Below are 16,938 nucleotides of genomic sequence, written 5' to 3'. Positions count from 1 at the left end.
CCCCCCCAAAAAAAAAAAGCATCAAGTTGAATGCTACAGACACTGTCGTACACTGATCAAAACTTTACCTGTAATGAAGTCCATTCGTCTCTCCTTCTGGACAAAAGTCTCCGCGACTTTATCGTAAAAGTCTTCTTATCCTCTTTTAGTAGAAGTGTCAATAAAGATGTGTTGTTAAGCATTGCTCATCTATTCATTATTCATTCATGTTTTGAATAAAAGTTAAACTTTGAATCAGTTTAATGGGCATTTTATCCGCCATTATTTCCGTCAGCCAAAGCAAAACATAAAATACAGACTCTGATTGAATAAACTTTATTGGAAACAAACGAAGAACAAACGCAAACTCACGAGCGCCCTCTCTGTTAAGACAGTGCTACTGCGTACTTCACCAACTTTTCAGTAATGTTTTATGTCACATTTTTATACAAAATAAACGACAGTTATAGATTAAAAATTTACGGAAGAGGATTAAGGTCACTTAAAAAAAAAAGCCAATGAAAAATTCTGACTTTAAAGTCAGAATTCTGTGAAAAAAGTCAGAATTCTGACTTTAAAGTCATATGGTCATCTAATATGGTCATCCAAAGCACTTCATTGAGGCCAAAATGCCTTAACTGCTTTAAAAAAAAAACACAACAACAACATGTTTTATAATGTGGTGGTTTGAAGGGGATTGGCCTATATATGTGTTGAACGTTTAGTTCTAGGTTTTCATTCTCCTAAAGCACACCCATCTACTCCTCCCAATAAGAGCTGGCTTATTCTAAAATTCTCAAAGTGTGGGTCACATTGAGTTAACCCCCCACCCCCCTTCGCCCCTCAGCAAAGCGGAAAGACACACAACATGGGTGCAGCAGCAACAAGGCTTCAATTTATTCAAAGATATGTTGTTAAAAACAGATAGCGCTTAAGCCGAGTTTGCAAAACTCTGTAGATCACATACAAAAAGACAAAGCCTATAACTTGGACAAACAACATACTAGAATTTTATTCACTAAAATGTTCGTGCAGTAAACTGTTTTTACTGAAGGGCTTTGAGCCTGCATAACAAGAGTCGTATTCAAATGTACAATAACCCCTCTTTGGTCCCTAAAACCACAGGGTGTGCACGTATTTTTTAACCTTTCCAAAGCAATTTGCATGCAAGAATAGGTGAACAATGTTTCCACGTGGACTCACGTGAAAAATAGCTATTTTCATGATCAAACCACCTACTTGCATAAAAAACTCAGCAAGTTCTGCTGTTTTTTTTCCCACTGGACGGCGCTGCTGACCTTATTACTGCATGTAGAGAAGCGTTGGAGGTAAACAATGAGGATTTTGATGGTGCCATGTTGATGTCAATTTTTGACGAGGTAGCGTTTAATGTGTCTTTTTACTTTGTGGTTTCCACATTTTTAAAGAAAAGAAAAGTGGAGAGCATCAAAACTGATGGATTCAATGTCTTTCTCAGCTGCACGTCCAGCAAGGAGCTCAATCATTAACAAACTTAAAATGGTCAGTGGTGCGCAATCCTTCAGACTGACTCAAAAACGCAGACCTGACTCATTAACATCTCATTAAATTCATACATTCACTTTATTGCAGTTTTCTGACAGCAAGCAAATCTTGCATAGTCCAACAATAAACCCAACTGATAACAGAGTGAGTAAAGGCAAAAATTATTGACAAGTACTAAAGTCAATGAAGAGAAATCTTCTTTAATCACGTACAAAAGCTACGTCTAAGTCAGATCCTGAACACCAGAAGGCTGCCTTAAATCAAATGAAACCTTTGTCATCCATCCATCATTCAATCATCACCCAACAATTTATCTATCTATTAATATATACTTCCATCAATCCATTTGTCTATCTATCCATTCATCCATACATCCGTCCAATGAGTTATATTAACTGCTACCGAAGATATTTAAGAACAATTAAAAAGACAAATAAATTTTTGCTTTTAAAAAATACTCCAGAATATTAACATAATTATCAACCACATAACAAATAAACTGATTCCTTTAAAAGTATTACCTTCCTTTAAAGAAAGTGCTTTAAAACAGGAAAAACAAAAATGATTCCCATTAAGTCCTTATTTTTGCATTTTAGGATCTTGGATTATTTTGTGCAGATGATATATTTTCTTAAAAGGTTAACTCAGAATATGGTAAATCTTTGTGTCAGCACAGTTTACATGGTACAACCCTGACTTTTACAAAAAGCGACTGGCGAAACTCTCCGACTGCGCCTAATATCTGTTTGGCTTGTGAGTTACAGCTGTGTGAAATTTTTAGTTGTGTCTTTTTAGGGCAATTTAAATTAATGTGAAGCTTCTGTTTAAACTAAATGGCTGGAGATAAAAAGATGAGGCTTTAAAAGAAAAAACAGCTTTTTCTTAACAGGCACCTGCCTCAATCCCATGCCTTCAGGGTCAGCTACCTTCATGTTTGGTTGTGTGACAAGCATCAACACTTGGAAGCATCTGGAACAGGCACCATGTGACACCCCAAATGTCTGACATGAATGTGTTTGTATCTGCAGCTGGACTGAAATTTGTCTCTGGAGCTATATTTGAGGCTTTACTTACCTGCAGAGGAGTGACAGGAGCTACTGACTGCTTTTCTGTAATATCTGAGAACAAAGCTGGTGTCTGTGATGCTTGAAGTCAGACTTAACCACAAAAAAAAAGGTTGAATGCTTAAAGAGCAACCTTTTCATCTATAAGACAGTAGAGATGCTTAAGATGTGCAGTCTGTATCGGGACAAACAAAAGCAAATGAAGTTGTCGTGGTAACTAACACTTGACTTTCTTGCTGCGAGATGAAAAAAGCTTCATAATTTGTCCTTCAGTCAAGGCAAAAACAGCAGAGTTACATTAACAAAAGTTAACTTTGTTTTAAGGGAAACACAAGATCGTCTAGTTGTTTCTCACAAAACAACAGGTTATAAAGAAAGACATACTTACTTTTTAAATGACTAAATGAGAGATGACCAGTGTTTATCTATGGCTTATCAAAATATCATACAACAATGGTTTTCAAAGCAAAAACTCCAACATAGCAACGTTTGTAAAGAGATTATGCAGCTTCTGTGACTGGCAGAAACTGCATGATCTGAGTCAGCTGCTGGACCAGCCCTGCAGACGATCCAGGACCCTCCAGTCCAGCTTTGCAGAGCTTCAGTGAAATCCACAGATGTGAGGAAGGCTCCTGCTCACTCCAGTGTGATTTTTGATATGGGGCGTGCTGTTTCAAAGACAATATCAGAGGCAGTGATCTGCCCCACCGTGTCACATTGTTCAGCAGGGTTTGTTTTTTTTTTCTTTTGGAGGTTTCTTTCTCCACACTTTCAGGCACGCGGACGTTGAAGCTGAAGTTTCCTCTCGGACCCAAACGCAGAAGTAAACAGTTGGGGCTCCCCTTCCGCTGTAAGCCTTTGGAGTCACACGCCACCGTTTTAGAGCATGTCAAACGCAGCCGACGGTAAACTCACAGTTTGACGATGTAAAAGATTTCAGCGTCAGCAGGTTCAGAAGAATTTATCCTGAGCTAAATTAAAGATGATGACACAAGTTGGCAGGATGAGTTCTGAAGCCTTTGTGCTACATGGGTTAGATCCTCAGGGTGTGGGGGCGCATTCCCTTGCCTTGCCTCCAATGACTTTGAATGCTTCTTCCCATTATGTTGCTCCTGTGAATCCTCAAAAAGATGCTCCATCGAACTTCACCGCTGCCAGAGCTTAAAGGACAACAGGCGAAAAAAAACAAAAAAGAGTGAAATGCATTATAAATCTACACCATAAAATCTCCTGTGTTCTAAAGCTATACGTTCAAACTGGCCAAAGTGTGTTCTTTAAAAAGCATTTAGCATATGGTGTTCACTCAAGACGGCAGCTACCCAATACTAGTGTTTGCTACCTGCAGTAGGAAGAGGCTTGGTGCAAAAATTCAACATGGAACAAACTTCGGAAATCTTGCTCCAGGCTTTTTTGTTTACAGCTTACGATATGGAATAAATTGGCCCAAATCCAAATTCTTCCCCGAGCCTCACGACTTCTCTCTACCCCTACATATATCCCTTCAAATGATGGTAAAATAGTGTCTTTTAATTTGCACGTCACTCCCACTTGATGACATCATCAATAGTTGCCGGCCATCTGTGTTAGAATGTACCTGCCAGCGTTCGTAAAATACAAAAAAACATCAGTTTTATAACTTTAAAAAGTCATGCTAAAATAAAAACTCAATGTCAAATTTCAGTGCTTACGAAATGCATTTCTTCTTGATCACACTTGCGGCGAAGGGATACCCTTCGCTGCAAGGATTTCCCCTTAAAAAAACTATTTCAAACACCCTACCCCTCCAAATGTCCCTAAAGTTGGAGGTAGGGGAAGAATTCTGATTCGGCCTCGGCCTAATTCTGACTGGACTCAAACAGCATTTATTATGTAATTTCCCTTCATGCTCAATTTTTAAACGGTTGACACTTCTGTGAATAAAGAGGGTCTCCATCCATATGTTACTAACAAATCTGAGTCCCTCATTGATCAAAGTTTCACATTTCTTTGGTTTAACTTACAATGTGCGTTCAATGGCCTCATGTTTTGTCTGTAGAGCCAAAAAACAGTTGTAGAAACTTGCAAGAATAGAAGCCTGAAATATTCATCTACACACATTTACATAGACTTTTCATTGAAAGTGATCGCTTGTTGACCAGGGGGGCGTAAACGTAGGTTGCAACTCCTGAGCCCAGCTCAGTTCTGTCACTGTAAATTATCCTCTAATCTTGGACATCCACTGACCAACCCATGAGAAAACATCTTGTCTTCTGTATCCTGGATATCTCTCCTCATTTAATCTCACTTCATTACAATCTTCATGTTTGGTAACTGCTGTTGTGTTTGAAGGAACTGAACTGCTGTGAAGGAGGGAGGGAAAATTGGGAGCTTGGAATAGGGGTTCTGCTGAGAACAGACACTCACCTGTGCGTCTTACACTTTCAGGATGTGTGCAGGGTTAAAGAAGTCACTGGAGGATGGGGAGGAACCAGGCTGCTCGGTGACGTGGGGGGGCTGGAGGCACACTGGGCTGAGGGGTGGTAAGGGTGGATGCATCGGGTGAAATAGAACAAAAGGGGAAAACAGCGAAAGAAAAAAAATCAAGGGACAGTGAGGTGAAAACAGTGGATCAAGTGAAAGGTCTGGAGAAGGGTGTTCTCAAATGCCGGACCCTAAACTCAGAACCCTCAACCCTGAATGCTGGGAAACCATCATCAGTTTGAGCTGCTGCTTTACCTTGACTGAAGCCACAGCTGCTTTTTGGACCAGCAGCTTTACTTCTGCTGTTAGCATTAGTTTTATTCTACGATCAGTTTTTGAACTGATCATGTTTAAGTTTATAAAAATATAAACTGGTTCTGTAACTCACCAGACAGAAGACGGCTACGACGAGAAGCCTCAGCAGCCAGAGCACACGTAATCTCAATCCGCTTCTCCTGTTCCAGTAGCTGGTGCTGTGAGCTGGCTGAGGCTCCACCCTCCACTGGACCATCCAGAACCGGAACCACGTTCTGCAGGCTGACAAAAAAGTGCAAAGGCTTGGTGACACAAAAATTAAACAATAACCATGACTGCTGAATGGTGATGTAGTGGTTAGCACTGTCATCTCTCAGTGGGACGGCCAAAGCTCAAAACCCAGTTGTGACCAAATACATATATTAATTCAGTCAAAAGTTTGTGATTTTTCTGTGTGGAGTGTTTATGTATACGCAGGTTTTTCTACTCTTTTGTAGACTAATTGATAGTTCTAAATTGTCCCTATAGGTGCAAATGTGAGTGTGTGGCCTTGAGACAGACTGTCTGGGGTAAATCCTACCCAACAATAGTCAGGACAGGCTCCAGCAGCCACATGACCCCAAATGGATTCAGCGAGTTCAGAAAATGGATGAGTAGTGGATTGAACTAGAATATAAGTATATACATGAAGTTGTTGACAACCAAGTCCAGGAATTGTACAAGACTAAAGACCAAAACCAACAAAAATAGGAGGACACCCACAAATTAAAGAACTCCAACAACTACAATTGTAAATGTATTGTATACTTGTATGCTTTTCTACATTGCTTATAGCCAAGAGAGTTTTACAGTCACAGACCCATTCACCCATGCATACACACATTTACACATTGATTGTGACCACTGATGTCTTTTTTACTGCCACCAGGAGCAATTTGGGATTCAGTGTCTTGTCCAAGGACACCTTAACACATGGACAGATGGGTGGGGCAGGAACCGAACCTTTGATCCTCCAATCAGAGGTTGACCCCTGTACTCCTGCACCATAGCCACCAACAGTTAAACCCCAGCCAAAAATGTGCATATTCTACCCACAAATTGAGTGACCTCAGCCTCAAACACTAGAATCACACCTATGAAGTGCACATTTCCAGCCACAAAACCATAACCATGAAAAATGAAGAGTATGCTTTCAACATTTAAAGACTACCTATCAAAAACGTGGGGCTTCACATCCAAAAACAGAGACTCCCCCACAAAGCTAACCAACAAAGAAACAACTCCGAAAACAGAGAGCCACAAAACTTGAGAAACCCTCAAAAGCAGGGTTGGCAAACAAACGGCCCACGGGCCGTGTGCCAGATGGTTTAATCCGGCCCAGTTGTGAAGAGAAAAAAGGATAAGGGTGTTGGTGTCCAGCCAATGCATGAAAAGATTTTTGGACATTTTTTTGACAATGACAATGTGATTTTTTTTGTTACATAGGATTTGAATAGTGATATAAACGGCCTAGTGAGAGAACCCCCCTTTCTCAAGAGAGAAAGGGGGGTTAACTCCAAATTCTTATGTTCACAGATGTTTGCAAGTTTAATTTAGTTTATTTTTTTTACTGATTTGCATATTTATATTTTAGGCAGGGTTTTTAATTTTTTTCTACAGCCCCCTCTTGAGTTTACGACCAGGATTGCCTCAGTATCAGATGTAAAATATTCAGTCTGTATAATATTAAATAAACATTTTTTTTTTAAAGTGAAACCCATTTCCCTTGAAATCCATTGGCCTCGGTGAAAAAATGTATATTAATAAATGATACGGTTATTTGAGGCATTTTTTTTCAACTGAGAAAAAAACAAAACAATAAAAAGGGAACAGATAACTAGTCGACCTTCGGTTATTTTGCTATTATGTTATTGGTCCGGCCCACTTGAGATAAGATGAGTTGAATGCGGCCCCTGAACCAAAATGAGTTTGTGCCAATGAGCAAAAACAGACAACAGCTGGATTTGCTGAGCTTTGGAGAAGGAACAAGATAAGAGACCTAGTGGTCAAGATTGACCTTACTTTGATTTGGCTATGAGAGTCTTGATCCGATCCAGCTTCTTCTGCTTCTCTTTCTGCTCCTCTGGACTCAGAGGAGTGTCGTTCTCTGGATCCAGGAGGCCCTCAGGGATCATGGGTTGGTCTTGAGCTGTCATCTGTGACAAAAGGAAGAAGTTATAAAATGAAAACTCTTATGTTCTTTTAATAAGAGCGAGAAGATTTGCTGATATACTACAGTAAGTCAGGAACATGACTTTCTAGATCTTATTTTGAAACAATCTTTACGCACATAATTATGTCAGAGTTAAGAAGCCATAGGTCCAGCAGCAGAAAAAATGTAGATCAATCTGAAACCAAACATTTAAGCACTGGAAGCTATGTTAAATACTCTCTGTCATAAAAATCTGCCCAAATTTGGTCTCTGCAAAATGCAGATGATAATAAAATCCCAGCTCACCTCTCTGCTGTCATGCAACGCGTCATTCTGCAACCGCCTGAGCCGAGCAATCTCCTCCCATGGAGACTCTTGGTTGTCATCGCGAACTGCTGCCTCCAGGTCCTTAATGTCAATTTCATGAGCTGTTACTCGCCTTCGGACCTGCAAACACACACATCAGTGGACCAACTTCAACCCAGTATTTTACTTTTTAGGGTGGTTTGTGTGAGTAAGGAGGTGCACATTCGTACCACTTTGAAGTTAGGTGGAAGCGGGCCAGCAGACAGATTAAGGCTCCGCCTCTTGTCTCTCATGGAGCTGCTCTGGTTACGACGAATTCGCTCATTTTGCTCCTCTAGGCTCATCTTGGACCTCAACTCTGCAGGAAACACTGCACTCTTTGGGCGGTCCTGCAGATGGAAGTGGTAGAGCCATGAGGCTCCTGCATGGTTGGTTCTGTTGGACTTTAAGTCTCCTTAAGAAATTGCTTAAATATTTCTACATTTGAATGTGAGAGTTTGGGGGACCTCTTATGCCCTCCTGGGCAGAGTGTGACGTACCTTGGATATGTGTCGGGACGCTTCAGCACCATTTCTGTGGGCTTCTTCAGTGGGAGACTTAGTTCTTGGAGGAACGATACCAACTGGAAAATAGTTCAAGGGGGGTATACGTTATGGAAGCACAGCCCTGCAGGTGCTGCTGAACAAACTGTGCGGTAGCAGTCAGGTTCTATCAGATCTCCCTACGGCAGTGTTTCTCAAATGGTGGGGCGCGATGCGATGTCAGGCGGGGTGCGGGACAGCCCGAGGATCATGCAATTTCTGTTAATTACTAAACAGTTGATCGGAGGACTGTCAGTGATCGGGATATCCACACAGAGAGATATCCACACAGAGAGATATCCACACACAGAGATATCCACACACAGAGATATCCACACACAGAGATATCCACACACAGAGAGGGAATATTTAAGTAAACCTCAAGAATTGCGATGGAAAACTATTTAACAGGGATGAAAAGAAAGAGAGGAAGAGACAAAAAGCTGAGCGCGTGCAGTGCGCATTGGCACTGTGTGTTTGTGGGTGTGTGTGTGTTGGGAGTAGGAGGAAGGGGGGGGAAGAGATATTCGTTTAACTTGAGCAAATAAACTAATGATACCGATGATATTTGCAGCAGAAAGTTGAAGGGGGGGCGCGAAAGAAAATGATTGAGAAACACTGCCCTAGGGGGAGTTTAACTCTTTTTATCAGATAGTTTTGGAAACACCTCAGGAGAAAACATCTACTTTAGTAAAAGAAAGTAGAGGTGGCTTTACCTTTGTTTGTGGATTGTTTGTCCTGAACCTGGTCCTGAACATCTCTCAGACTGCTCTGTTCGCCTGTCCTGCCCTACAGGAAACAAATATTACAGATAAAGCAGAGGTGGAGAAAAAGCAGTGAGCTTCTGCTTCAAAAAAAGTTAATGTTTGGTTGAACTTGATCACTGGCAACTAATCCTGCTTGGGATTATCAATACCAGTTTGTTTGGCAAAACAAATGTTTGCTGTTAATATCAATGGATTTATGATGATGGAGAACAACTAGCATTAGTGTGTGCTTACAAAGTAGGATTGAGAAAAAGTTAATTAACAGGTCTTGAAGAACTACCTCTTCCTTCAAACTAAGTTGTACTGAACTGGTAGTCATAAGGCAAGAAGCAATTTATCTCAATGAAAAATGCAACATCTTCAAAAAACAAATGATTCCTTTTTCAAACAAACCACTTCCAATGACTCTAATATCATTTGAACACAAATAGTTAAGCACCACTAGTTACCTACTGATACCTGAACGACAACAGCTTTACCGTTTGCCTCTGAGATTTCAATCTTCTCCACACACCAAATTTAGTTTCCGAAATGCAAGTACCTTTATGGTCAAATATCTGTAAAATTCTCTACAGGAGTGTTCCTGTTGTCTGGTGTCAAAATTAGTTCAGATGCTTAAAACAAAATTCTGGTTTTGATAGTCCATAACTGTCTGGGTCATCTGAAGTCAAGCAATGATACAGAAAAGGGTTTTGAAATGAATATGTTTCGACAGTGACAAGAATGTAGTCGAGGTTGAAGCCCTCAGAGATGCAGTTTGGGCTGTGGGCAGATGAGGACAGGGCTTAGAAGATAAATGACTTCTGAAGGCGCATGAGGGTATGACTTATGGAATGTTCGGGTCAACAGTAAAAAAAAAAAAAAAAGCGAATGATGAGGGGACGGACGCCACATGCACCTGTATACCTGTCTGATGTGAGAGTCTTCATGGTCAAGGTAACTTTCATCCAAGCCCAAGCTGTGCAGCCAAGCGGTGCTGTCAAGAGGTAGGGGAGGGACAGAGGGAGGGAAGGTAAGGGAGGACTCCATGGGGTAATAGGACTTGGGCAGAGGAGGTCTTGGGGGAACACTTTCCTACATCACAAAACAGAGGCAAGGAGGAAGAAAAGAGGGAGAGAAGGAAGAGAGTCTTGCTCATGAGGAGAAAAAGAAGGCTGACGAAGTGACAGTGCTGTTTCATTGAGACAGAAGTTAATGAAAAACCTGCTGTTTGGGGGATAAAAGGCTCTGAATCGACCCTATCCAGTGAGCTGGATATGTTGAACAATCATTTGTCATATAAGCTCACATCTTCATAGAGTTGATGATTTACACTAATGACTAAGAAAATACAGGTGGAAATCCCTGCAAAAGAGCATAATCTGGTGAGCTATCTAAAGCAGTAATTCTTTAGAGAGAGGATGGCATGATTGTTTCTATGTACTTAGTTATGAAAGAAGGCGTGAAGTCAGGCAGAAATGCTGCAGAAAACCAAAAAGAGTTGCTCAAAAATGAGTCTGCATGAAGACTCTGCCTGAAAAATGATTGGGCAAGTTTGGCTGAGTCAGAACGCAGATCAGAGGATCCACAGAAAGCTGCCCCTGGTTGTTGGGATAAGTAAGAGGCCTGTGGCTCCCCCTAGAGGGACCGTAGGACTGAGCAGCTTGGGGTTGCAGGTCTGGGCTGTAGCGCAGTGACACATCAGTTCCATGAGATTTCTGCAGAAGCATCGTCTGTGACAAGTGTCCATAGCCAACCAGGTGGTCTGCAGGGACAAAGACATCTTCTCTCATGCCAAACTGGACTTTTCTACAGCAGTCTGCTGAAGTTAACCAATCCACCTCCTGGAAGTCAGAGTATTCTGTGACCTCTGGACATGATAAATGTACGGGTGAGATGCTTTCTCCAGTCCTGATTGTGTCTAGACCTAAATCCGGGGCAACGTCTGGGCTCAACAGTTTGTCTATTTCTTCTACCACAGGCTCTAATCTCCCTGCAGACTCCCTGAGGCTTAGAAACATTGAAGGGGGAGGAGAGGTGCATTCATACCCACCATCACACTCATTATTCTTCATTCCTACATGAGGGACTACGGCAGGCTGAAGGTGCGGTCTAGGTCTAATTGTTGGCTTTGGAGAACAAGGGTGTAGTTTGGTGTGTTTAAAGGCCAATTTTCGACACACTTCAGGGCTACTTCTACTTTTTGAGCATGACCCTAGGTCAGGCTTTTGACCAGTGATAACCCCCAGCTGGGTGTGTCCGGTGCTTACCTCCGGGCCCAGTTGTTTGGTGGGGGAGGCCTGGCAACCTTGCACTGGGGAGAAGGGGCTGAGTGGACTGGATAGGCTTACTGAGCTCAGGGGACTGGCAGGACTATTGGTGCTAAAGGAACCAGATGCACCGCTGGCCACTGTTAAGGAAACAGAGAGGCATGTTCAGAGTCAGTGCAAGAGGGATCAGGTGCACGTTGGTATTCATGTCTTCATGTGTGGCCTCACCTCTGTGCTTGGCTGTGTCAGTGCCTCTGGATGAGTGGTTTTTGTGTAGTCCCTCTAGGACATCCTGGACTCGCCAAAACTCTTTCTGGATGTGTCTTCGAACAAGTTCACTCTGAGAAGGCAAAGTGGCTAACAGTCAAGAGAAGAAGGCCAACTTTGTGGTAATGAATATTAATTTGCTTCACAGCAGTCTATTCTTCTGACCCGGGTAAAAGAAACATTTCAGAAAAGCCATTATTCACCTGTCCTCCAGCATTCAGTTGTTCCCATAAGTCTCCATGGATGGCGTGGGCTTCATCTTCTAAAGCTTCAAACTCCATGCGCATTGTGGTCAAAGCCTGAAAAAAAAAAAAGGCTGGCTCATAGAAAGTATTTCTTAATAGAAGTCTGGTTGGAGTTTCAACTTTCATTCTTTTGAGTTATGACCTCCAACAGATGGCCTAAGTTTGGTATCCAAACCTGACAGAGTAATGGTGCATGCAGTTCAGACCTTAAGAATTATATTCATAAGAGTATCCTTATCCAGAAAAACAGCTGTGAGTGAAGAAATGAACCTTACAAGCCACAAGGAACTCTAACCATTAGTTTACATGACAGCCTGCAGTTTTGACTGTATATAAATAACTGGACTGAGTGACCCCCCCCCCCNTCACGTTCCAAATAGGAAGTACCTGCTGGTTCCAAGAAGCCAAATTGCCATAGACTTCTATTGAGAAATAAACAGATTACTACTCCATTCAGAATTCCAATTTCTGATCTGATACCCTTTTCTTAACATTTTCTTGCCAATCCTAATTTTTTTTCATAACATTTGTCTTTATTGTGAGTTATTGAAGTTATAAGTTGACCAATCAGATGTCTCAGTAAAAGCATGTGATGCCTGCTGGCCCCCACCTCAAATTTTTGTTTGACTGATTCTTCTGAGCTGCTGGAGTCCATCTGGACTTCAAACATGCTTACTTATGATTGGGGACAGTAGTTGCCATAGAAACATTGACTCAGACCAACTTGGATCAATCACCGTGGTCTGGTTCCAAGATGGCGACGTCCGTATAGTGCAAACATGGGAACTGAATTGGCTTATTTTAACTGAAGCCGGGGGCAAGGCAATTTTTATGGGTTATGTCAGACCTGCTCGGTCCAGTTCTCTATATACAGTCAATTGAACCAACCAAGAAAAAGCAAATTCTGACTGCAGCCTCCCATTTGGACCAACAGAACAGAACCTTGTTTTGTTTCACTTGAAGTTATGACCATATTCATGGATCAAGGATGCAGAAGGCTATTCTCATTGTCAGAAGAAGTTCCAGAAGCCATTCAGGGTTTCTCTGATAGTGCAGAATTTTAAATGAGGTTGTTGTGTGCTGTGTGACTGCAGCTCTGACTTACACTGGAGGCTTGGGAGAGTTCTCCTCTCAAGTTGATGAGCTGGTTCTGCCAAGCCTCTTTTTTGAACTGGAGCTTCTCCATAATTATTGGTTGGTTGTGGTAGAGCTCCATCTCCTGATGAACCGCCACTAGCTCCTCCTCAAGGTTGTCCTGCAGAGTCAATAAGAAAGCATCAGCATAAACTGGAAAAAATAGCAACTTTTTGAGTCATAGCAGATTTTTCTTTCTCGACTCTAAACTGCTCTTGTGTATCTTTTGCAATCTCAGTTGTGAAGTAATGCTTTCAAACTTGATTAGGTGTATTTATAATTTTATCATATGATTTACATCCCAAGCTTTCCTCAGATGAAAGCTGGATTACAACTCCAAAAAAACATAGAGCAGAAGTATGTTGGATGTACAAGAAGAGCAGCGTACCTTATCCATGCGTAACCTGTGCACCAAGGCCTCCTGGTCTTTCAGCATCCGTCTTTGCTCACACAGCCGGCCCAGAAGTTTCTGCTCCACAGCAACAAGACTCGGTTAGTTTCAGATTTGAAGAAGTGCTCAGCTACACATAACAAGAGCAGGAATGTGAGTGAATGAGGGCAGCGGGAGGAAAGGGGGCGTAAGCATTTGAGTCTATCCCGAGTTTGACTATACCATTGCTGTCAATCCAGACTGAGCTGTTATGAATAAAAAATAAAGGAAGATCCACTGAAAATGTTTTTGCCACAAGATCTGCTGTAAGTCAGCCAATTCATGAATGTCTTTGGGGATCTTGTCAGCCAATGAAGAGGAACAGTATGAGGAATGGGGGCGGGGGATGCAGAAACATAAACATAAATTTGGGTTCTCTTACACTTGTTTCAATCTCATTGAGTTTCAGTGTCGGATGAAGTTCTCTGCTGTAGATGTCATGGAACGGAGGAACCTAGAAGAGGAACTTGCTTGTAAAAAGCACATTTATAATCTCATCTACAGTAGAAAGAAAATATATGACCTTATCTTTTGAATTATGAGATTAACAAGCTGAAACGTCATGAAGCATCTTTGGCTGTAATCATGTACACACTGACTATGCGTGAACATCCACCTACCTGCTGGTCCAGGTAGTCCAGGTTGCGCTGAAGCTGAAGGTCCAGCATGTCCTCCTGTGCAGAGCAGAGACAGAAGACAAGTGATGAGCGTACAGGTTGATGGCATCTAATCATGATCAGACTTTAAGAGATGATGAAGGAAACTAGAGCACACTTCCATGGAGGACCAGAGCAGTACATACCGTTTTCATGTGGAGGGAAGGGGACATAGGGTAGTTGTGGTGGTATACCCCTTGACTGAAGGATCGCCTTTCACCAGGGTACACATACTGATGAGAGAAGGGAAGGAAAGGAGGAAAGAAAGGAGAAAAATTGTAACCAAGGAAAGGGGGAATGATAGAGAAGAGGAAGTAAGATAGGAAGCAAGAAGAATGGTGGAAAGAAAGGAAAAGAAGGAGAAAGAGACAAGGGACGGGATGGATGCTATGAGAGCTCAGTGAGATGGAAATGGTTCGATTGAGTCATGAATGTATTGCTTATTTTCAAATCTTCCTCTAAAAAAATGTTTAATTTCAAAATTGTCAGAGCTTTAAGTCACTTTGACATTGATCCTGTCCTCACCTTGGGGGAGCTGATGGACCTTCTCAGGCTGTAGGAAAATGGGTCAGCGTAGATCACATCCTCCCTCCTGCCTGGAAAACGCTCAAAATGCACAGACGGCGATCGGGCTGGAGAGGCAAAGTTAGGTGGCACCGGCGAGTAAGGACCACCCGATGACAGGGACGGAGACCTTGGCACGGACCGAGAGCGTGGCTGAATGGAAAGTCGCCTCATAGACTTCTCCATTCCAGCGTACTGCTGTGGACCCCAGGAGTCTCTGGGGAGAGGTGGACCGTCCCTCAGTGAGCGTCGCTCCAGAGTCCAGTGTCGGTCGTAGGCTCCCACAGCAGAGACGGAGCAGATACTTTCTGGGCGCAGACCCGCTGAGTAGAGGGGGTACTCATCCAAAAACTGGGAACCCATTGAGTGCCTGTAATGGTCCATGGGCATTCCCCTGTTCACTGAGTAATAATGGGATGGACTGTGGAAGAGGGGCAGAAAGACATAGAGATGGCCCATCATCATCTTGTGTTTCCTTCAGGAATACTTCTATTCTGTTCTGGTAGTCTTAACCCAAAAAATACAAACACAGAACTGCTTCACCTCGAGATTAACTGAGGCATTTGTACCTGCTGATGTCGTCCTGTGACGACCCAGTCCGACGCTGGTTGACCCACTGCTGCAGCTGGGCCATGGAGCTCTTCCTTTGTGCCTCCCGTTCTGGTGCTGTCCGATTCCCAAAGCCTCTCCGAAGCACCACGTTCTCCTGCTGATCTTTAGGATCATGTGGTGGGCCACCCTCTGGGAGTCCCTGCTGTCCACTGTGTGCTCTTGATGGGGCAGGATTGATTCTGTTGGTCTGATTATTTGTACTGGCTGGAGCAGGAGTGGCCCTTCGTTGCGGATGGTGATTGGAGACTGCTCTTTGAGAAGGTGCTCCTCCATCATCACCGCCTGCTTCTCCTTCTTGTTTTTGTCCTTGGTCACACCTCTGCCCCTCCCGGTTGGTCGGTGTTGACTCCGGACTGCTGACTCCATTCATCTTTGTAGGGGGAACCGGTTCACTGTCAGCTGAGTTCTGTGTTTGTGGCTCCAAAACCGGCTTTGGGTTTTCTGCAGGTTCTGGCTTTGTTCTGTGGGCATGAAAGGAACAAGGAGGTTTTAAAAAGTGGGGGACTGTTTTACTGTGATTTCATGAGACTTGGTGATCAGTGAAGAGCCTTAAAGACCCACTCCAAATAAAATGTTTTTAGTGTTTTTAACATGTTCTTGTAGCATTATTTTTTTCACGATGTTAGACTTACATGAAGAACATTTAGATTAAAATTGGATTTCAAAGAATTTCTTTATTCAAATTATTGCGAATCAGGATGACTGCAACTAAAAGCAATTTGCATGAAATGTATCAGGTTTATGAAGGTTGGTAATGCAAAAAAAGTTTTCTTAAAAATTTAAAGATTAATTTTCATAATGTTAAGTTTGGTGTTTTCTTGTGCAGTTTGAAACGTTTTGTTTTAGCTCTGCATTTTATTCTAATTTTGGAGGCATAGCATTTAACACATGAATACCAGTTCTTGCACTGAATACCAAAACAAACTAAGTTTCTATCCAACACTGAAGTCTGACTAAACATAGTGATGTTGATGTGTTTCCTGAGGCTGCTCCCTCAGGTTTCGTATTGCAGACTCAAATCGAAACTAGAGACCTGCTATCACTTTTGATCCTTCAGATGGTGCTGCATAGCACCACTAGATGGCAGCATAAGACAAAAACCTCAGTGACCAGTGAGGGTTCTGTAAAGGTAGAGCAAACCTCTGAGTGGGGGGGTCGATGACGTCTGCAGCTTCGCTCATGGCTCGGATCCAAGCCTCCTGATCCTCATGGCTGTCCGCACTGAAAAAGTATGTCCTGGTGCCGGCGTGCTTCGCCTGCATGCAAGACACAGCAGCTGCATTCAGCTCCCCATCGTCACCCTCCTCCTCTTTATCGGACCAGACCTGCCAGACACCAAACAGAGAGAAGAGGAGCGTTCATCTTCAGCCTCAACAGCAGCAGAAATCAGCTCGAGCCTCGGTTGGTTCATGCAGAACAAGGAAAACATTGAGGGATGACAGGATGGGGCTTTCAGCAGCGTCACATCGCCTGCTTTCCTTCTCATGTGAATCTGACGCAGTTGGGAGGGGGCATCCAGAGGCCTTTAGCAGCATCAATGAACATCACCATGGAGACAAACATAAAGGTTCATGATTCTGTGCAGTCATGAGGACAGACCCCCCCCTCGACTTACCACTCCCCACCCCACTGCAGCTGCAGACATGAGGTTTAT

At 42.7% G+C, this 16,938-nt stretch overlaps 1 protein-coding gene across 7 annotated transcripts in view; it reads right to left on the bottom strand.

Moving 5' to 3' along the window:
* Window positions 1–847: 847 nt before the first annotated feature.
* Window positions 848–16,938, bottom strand: part of plekha6 (pleckstrin homology domain containing, family A member 6) — a 35,277-nt gene continuing 19,186 nt past the window's right edge. For 4 of the 7 annotated variants that reach the window (XM_024269974.2, XM_036211892.1, XM_024269976.2 and 1 more), the window contains 20 exons: window positions 16,425–16,609; window positions 15,242–15,745; window positions 14,634–15,093; window positions 14,255–14,341; window positions 14,073–14,126; window positions 13,835–13,906; window positions 13,411–13,491; window positions 12,994–13,143; window positions 11,847–11,942; window positions 11,605–11,716; window positions 11,377–11,516; window positions 10,034–10,201; window positions 9,077–9,149; window positions 8,319–8,401; window positions 8,010–8,168; window positions 7,780–7,920; window positions 7,344–7,477; window positions 5,416–5,564; window positions 4,971–5,076; window positions 849–3,727 (listed from right to left, as the gene is read on the bottom strand). In XM_024269974.2, coding sequence (XP_024125742.1) covers window positions 4,988–5,076; window positions 5,416–5,564; window positions 7,344–7,477; window positions 7,780–7,920; window positions 8,010–8,168; window positions 8,319–8,401; window positions 9,077–9,149; window positions 10,034–10,201; window positions 11,377–11,516; window positions 11,605–11,716; window positions 11,847–11,942; window positions 12,994–13,143; window positions 13,411–13,491; window positions 13,835–13,906; window positions 14,073–14,126; window positions 14,255–14,341; window positions 14,634–15,093; window positions 15,242–15,745; window positions 16,425–16,609 — 2,937 coding nt within the window. In that variant the 3' untranslated portion in view covers window positions 849–3,727; window positions 4,971–4,987. Of the gene's footprint in view, window positions 3,728–4,970; window positions 5,077–5,415; window positions 5,565–7,343; window positions 7,478–7,779; window positions 7,921–8,009; window positions 8,169–8,318; window positions 8,402–9,076; window positions 9,150–10,033; window positions 10,202–11,376; window positions 11,517–11,604; window positions 11,717–11,846; window positions 11,943–12,993; window positions 13,144–13,410; window positions 13,492–13,834; window positions 13,907–14,072; window positions 14,127–14,254; window positions 14,342–14,633; window positions 15,094–15,241; window positions 15,746–16,424; window positions 16,610–16,938 lie in introns of all 7 variants that reach the window. The other 3 variants (XM_024269972.2, XM_024269973.2, XM_024269975.2) reach the window with 3 other exon arrangements.

The sequence above is a fragment of the Oryzias melastigma genome, linkage group LG5 (assembly GCF_002922805.2).
Source record: "Oryzias melastigma strain HK-1 linkage group LG5, ASM292280v2, whole genome shotgun sequence".
In the NCBI taxonomy this organism is placed as follows: Eukaryota; Metazoa; Chordata; class Actinopteri; order Beloniformes; family Adrianichthyidae; genus Oryzias; species Oryzias melastigma.
This window is presented reverse-complemented; position numbering and strand designations above follow the sequence as displayed.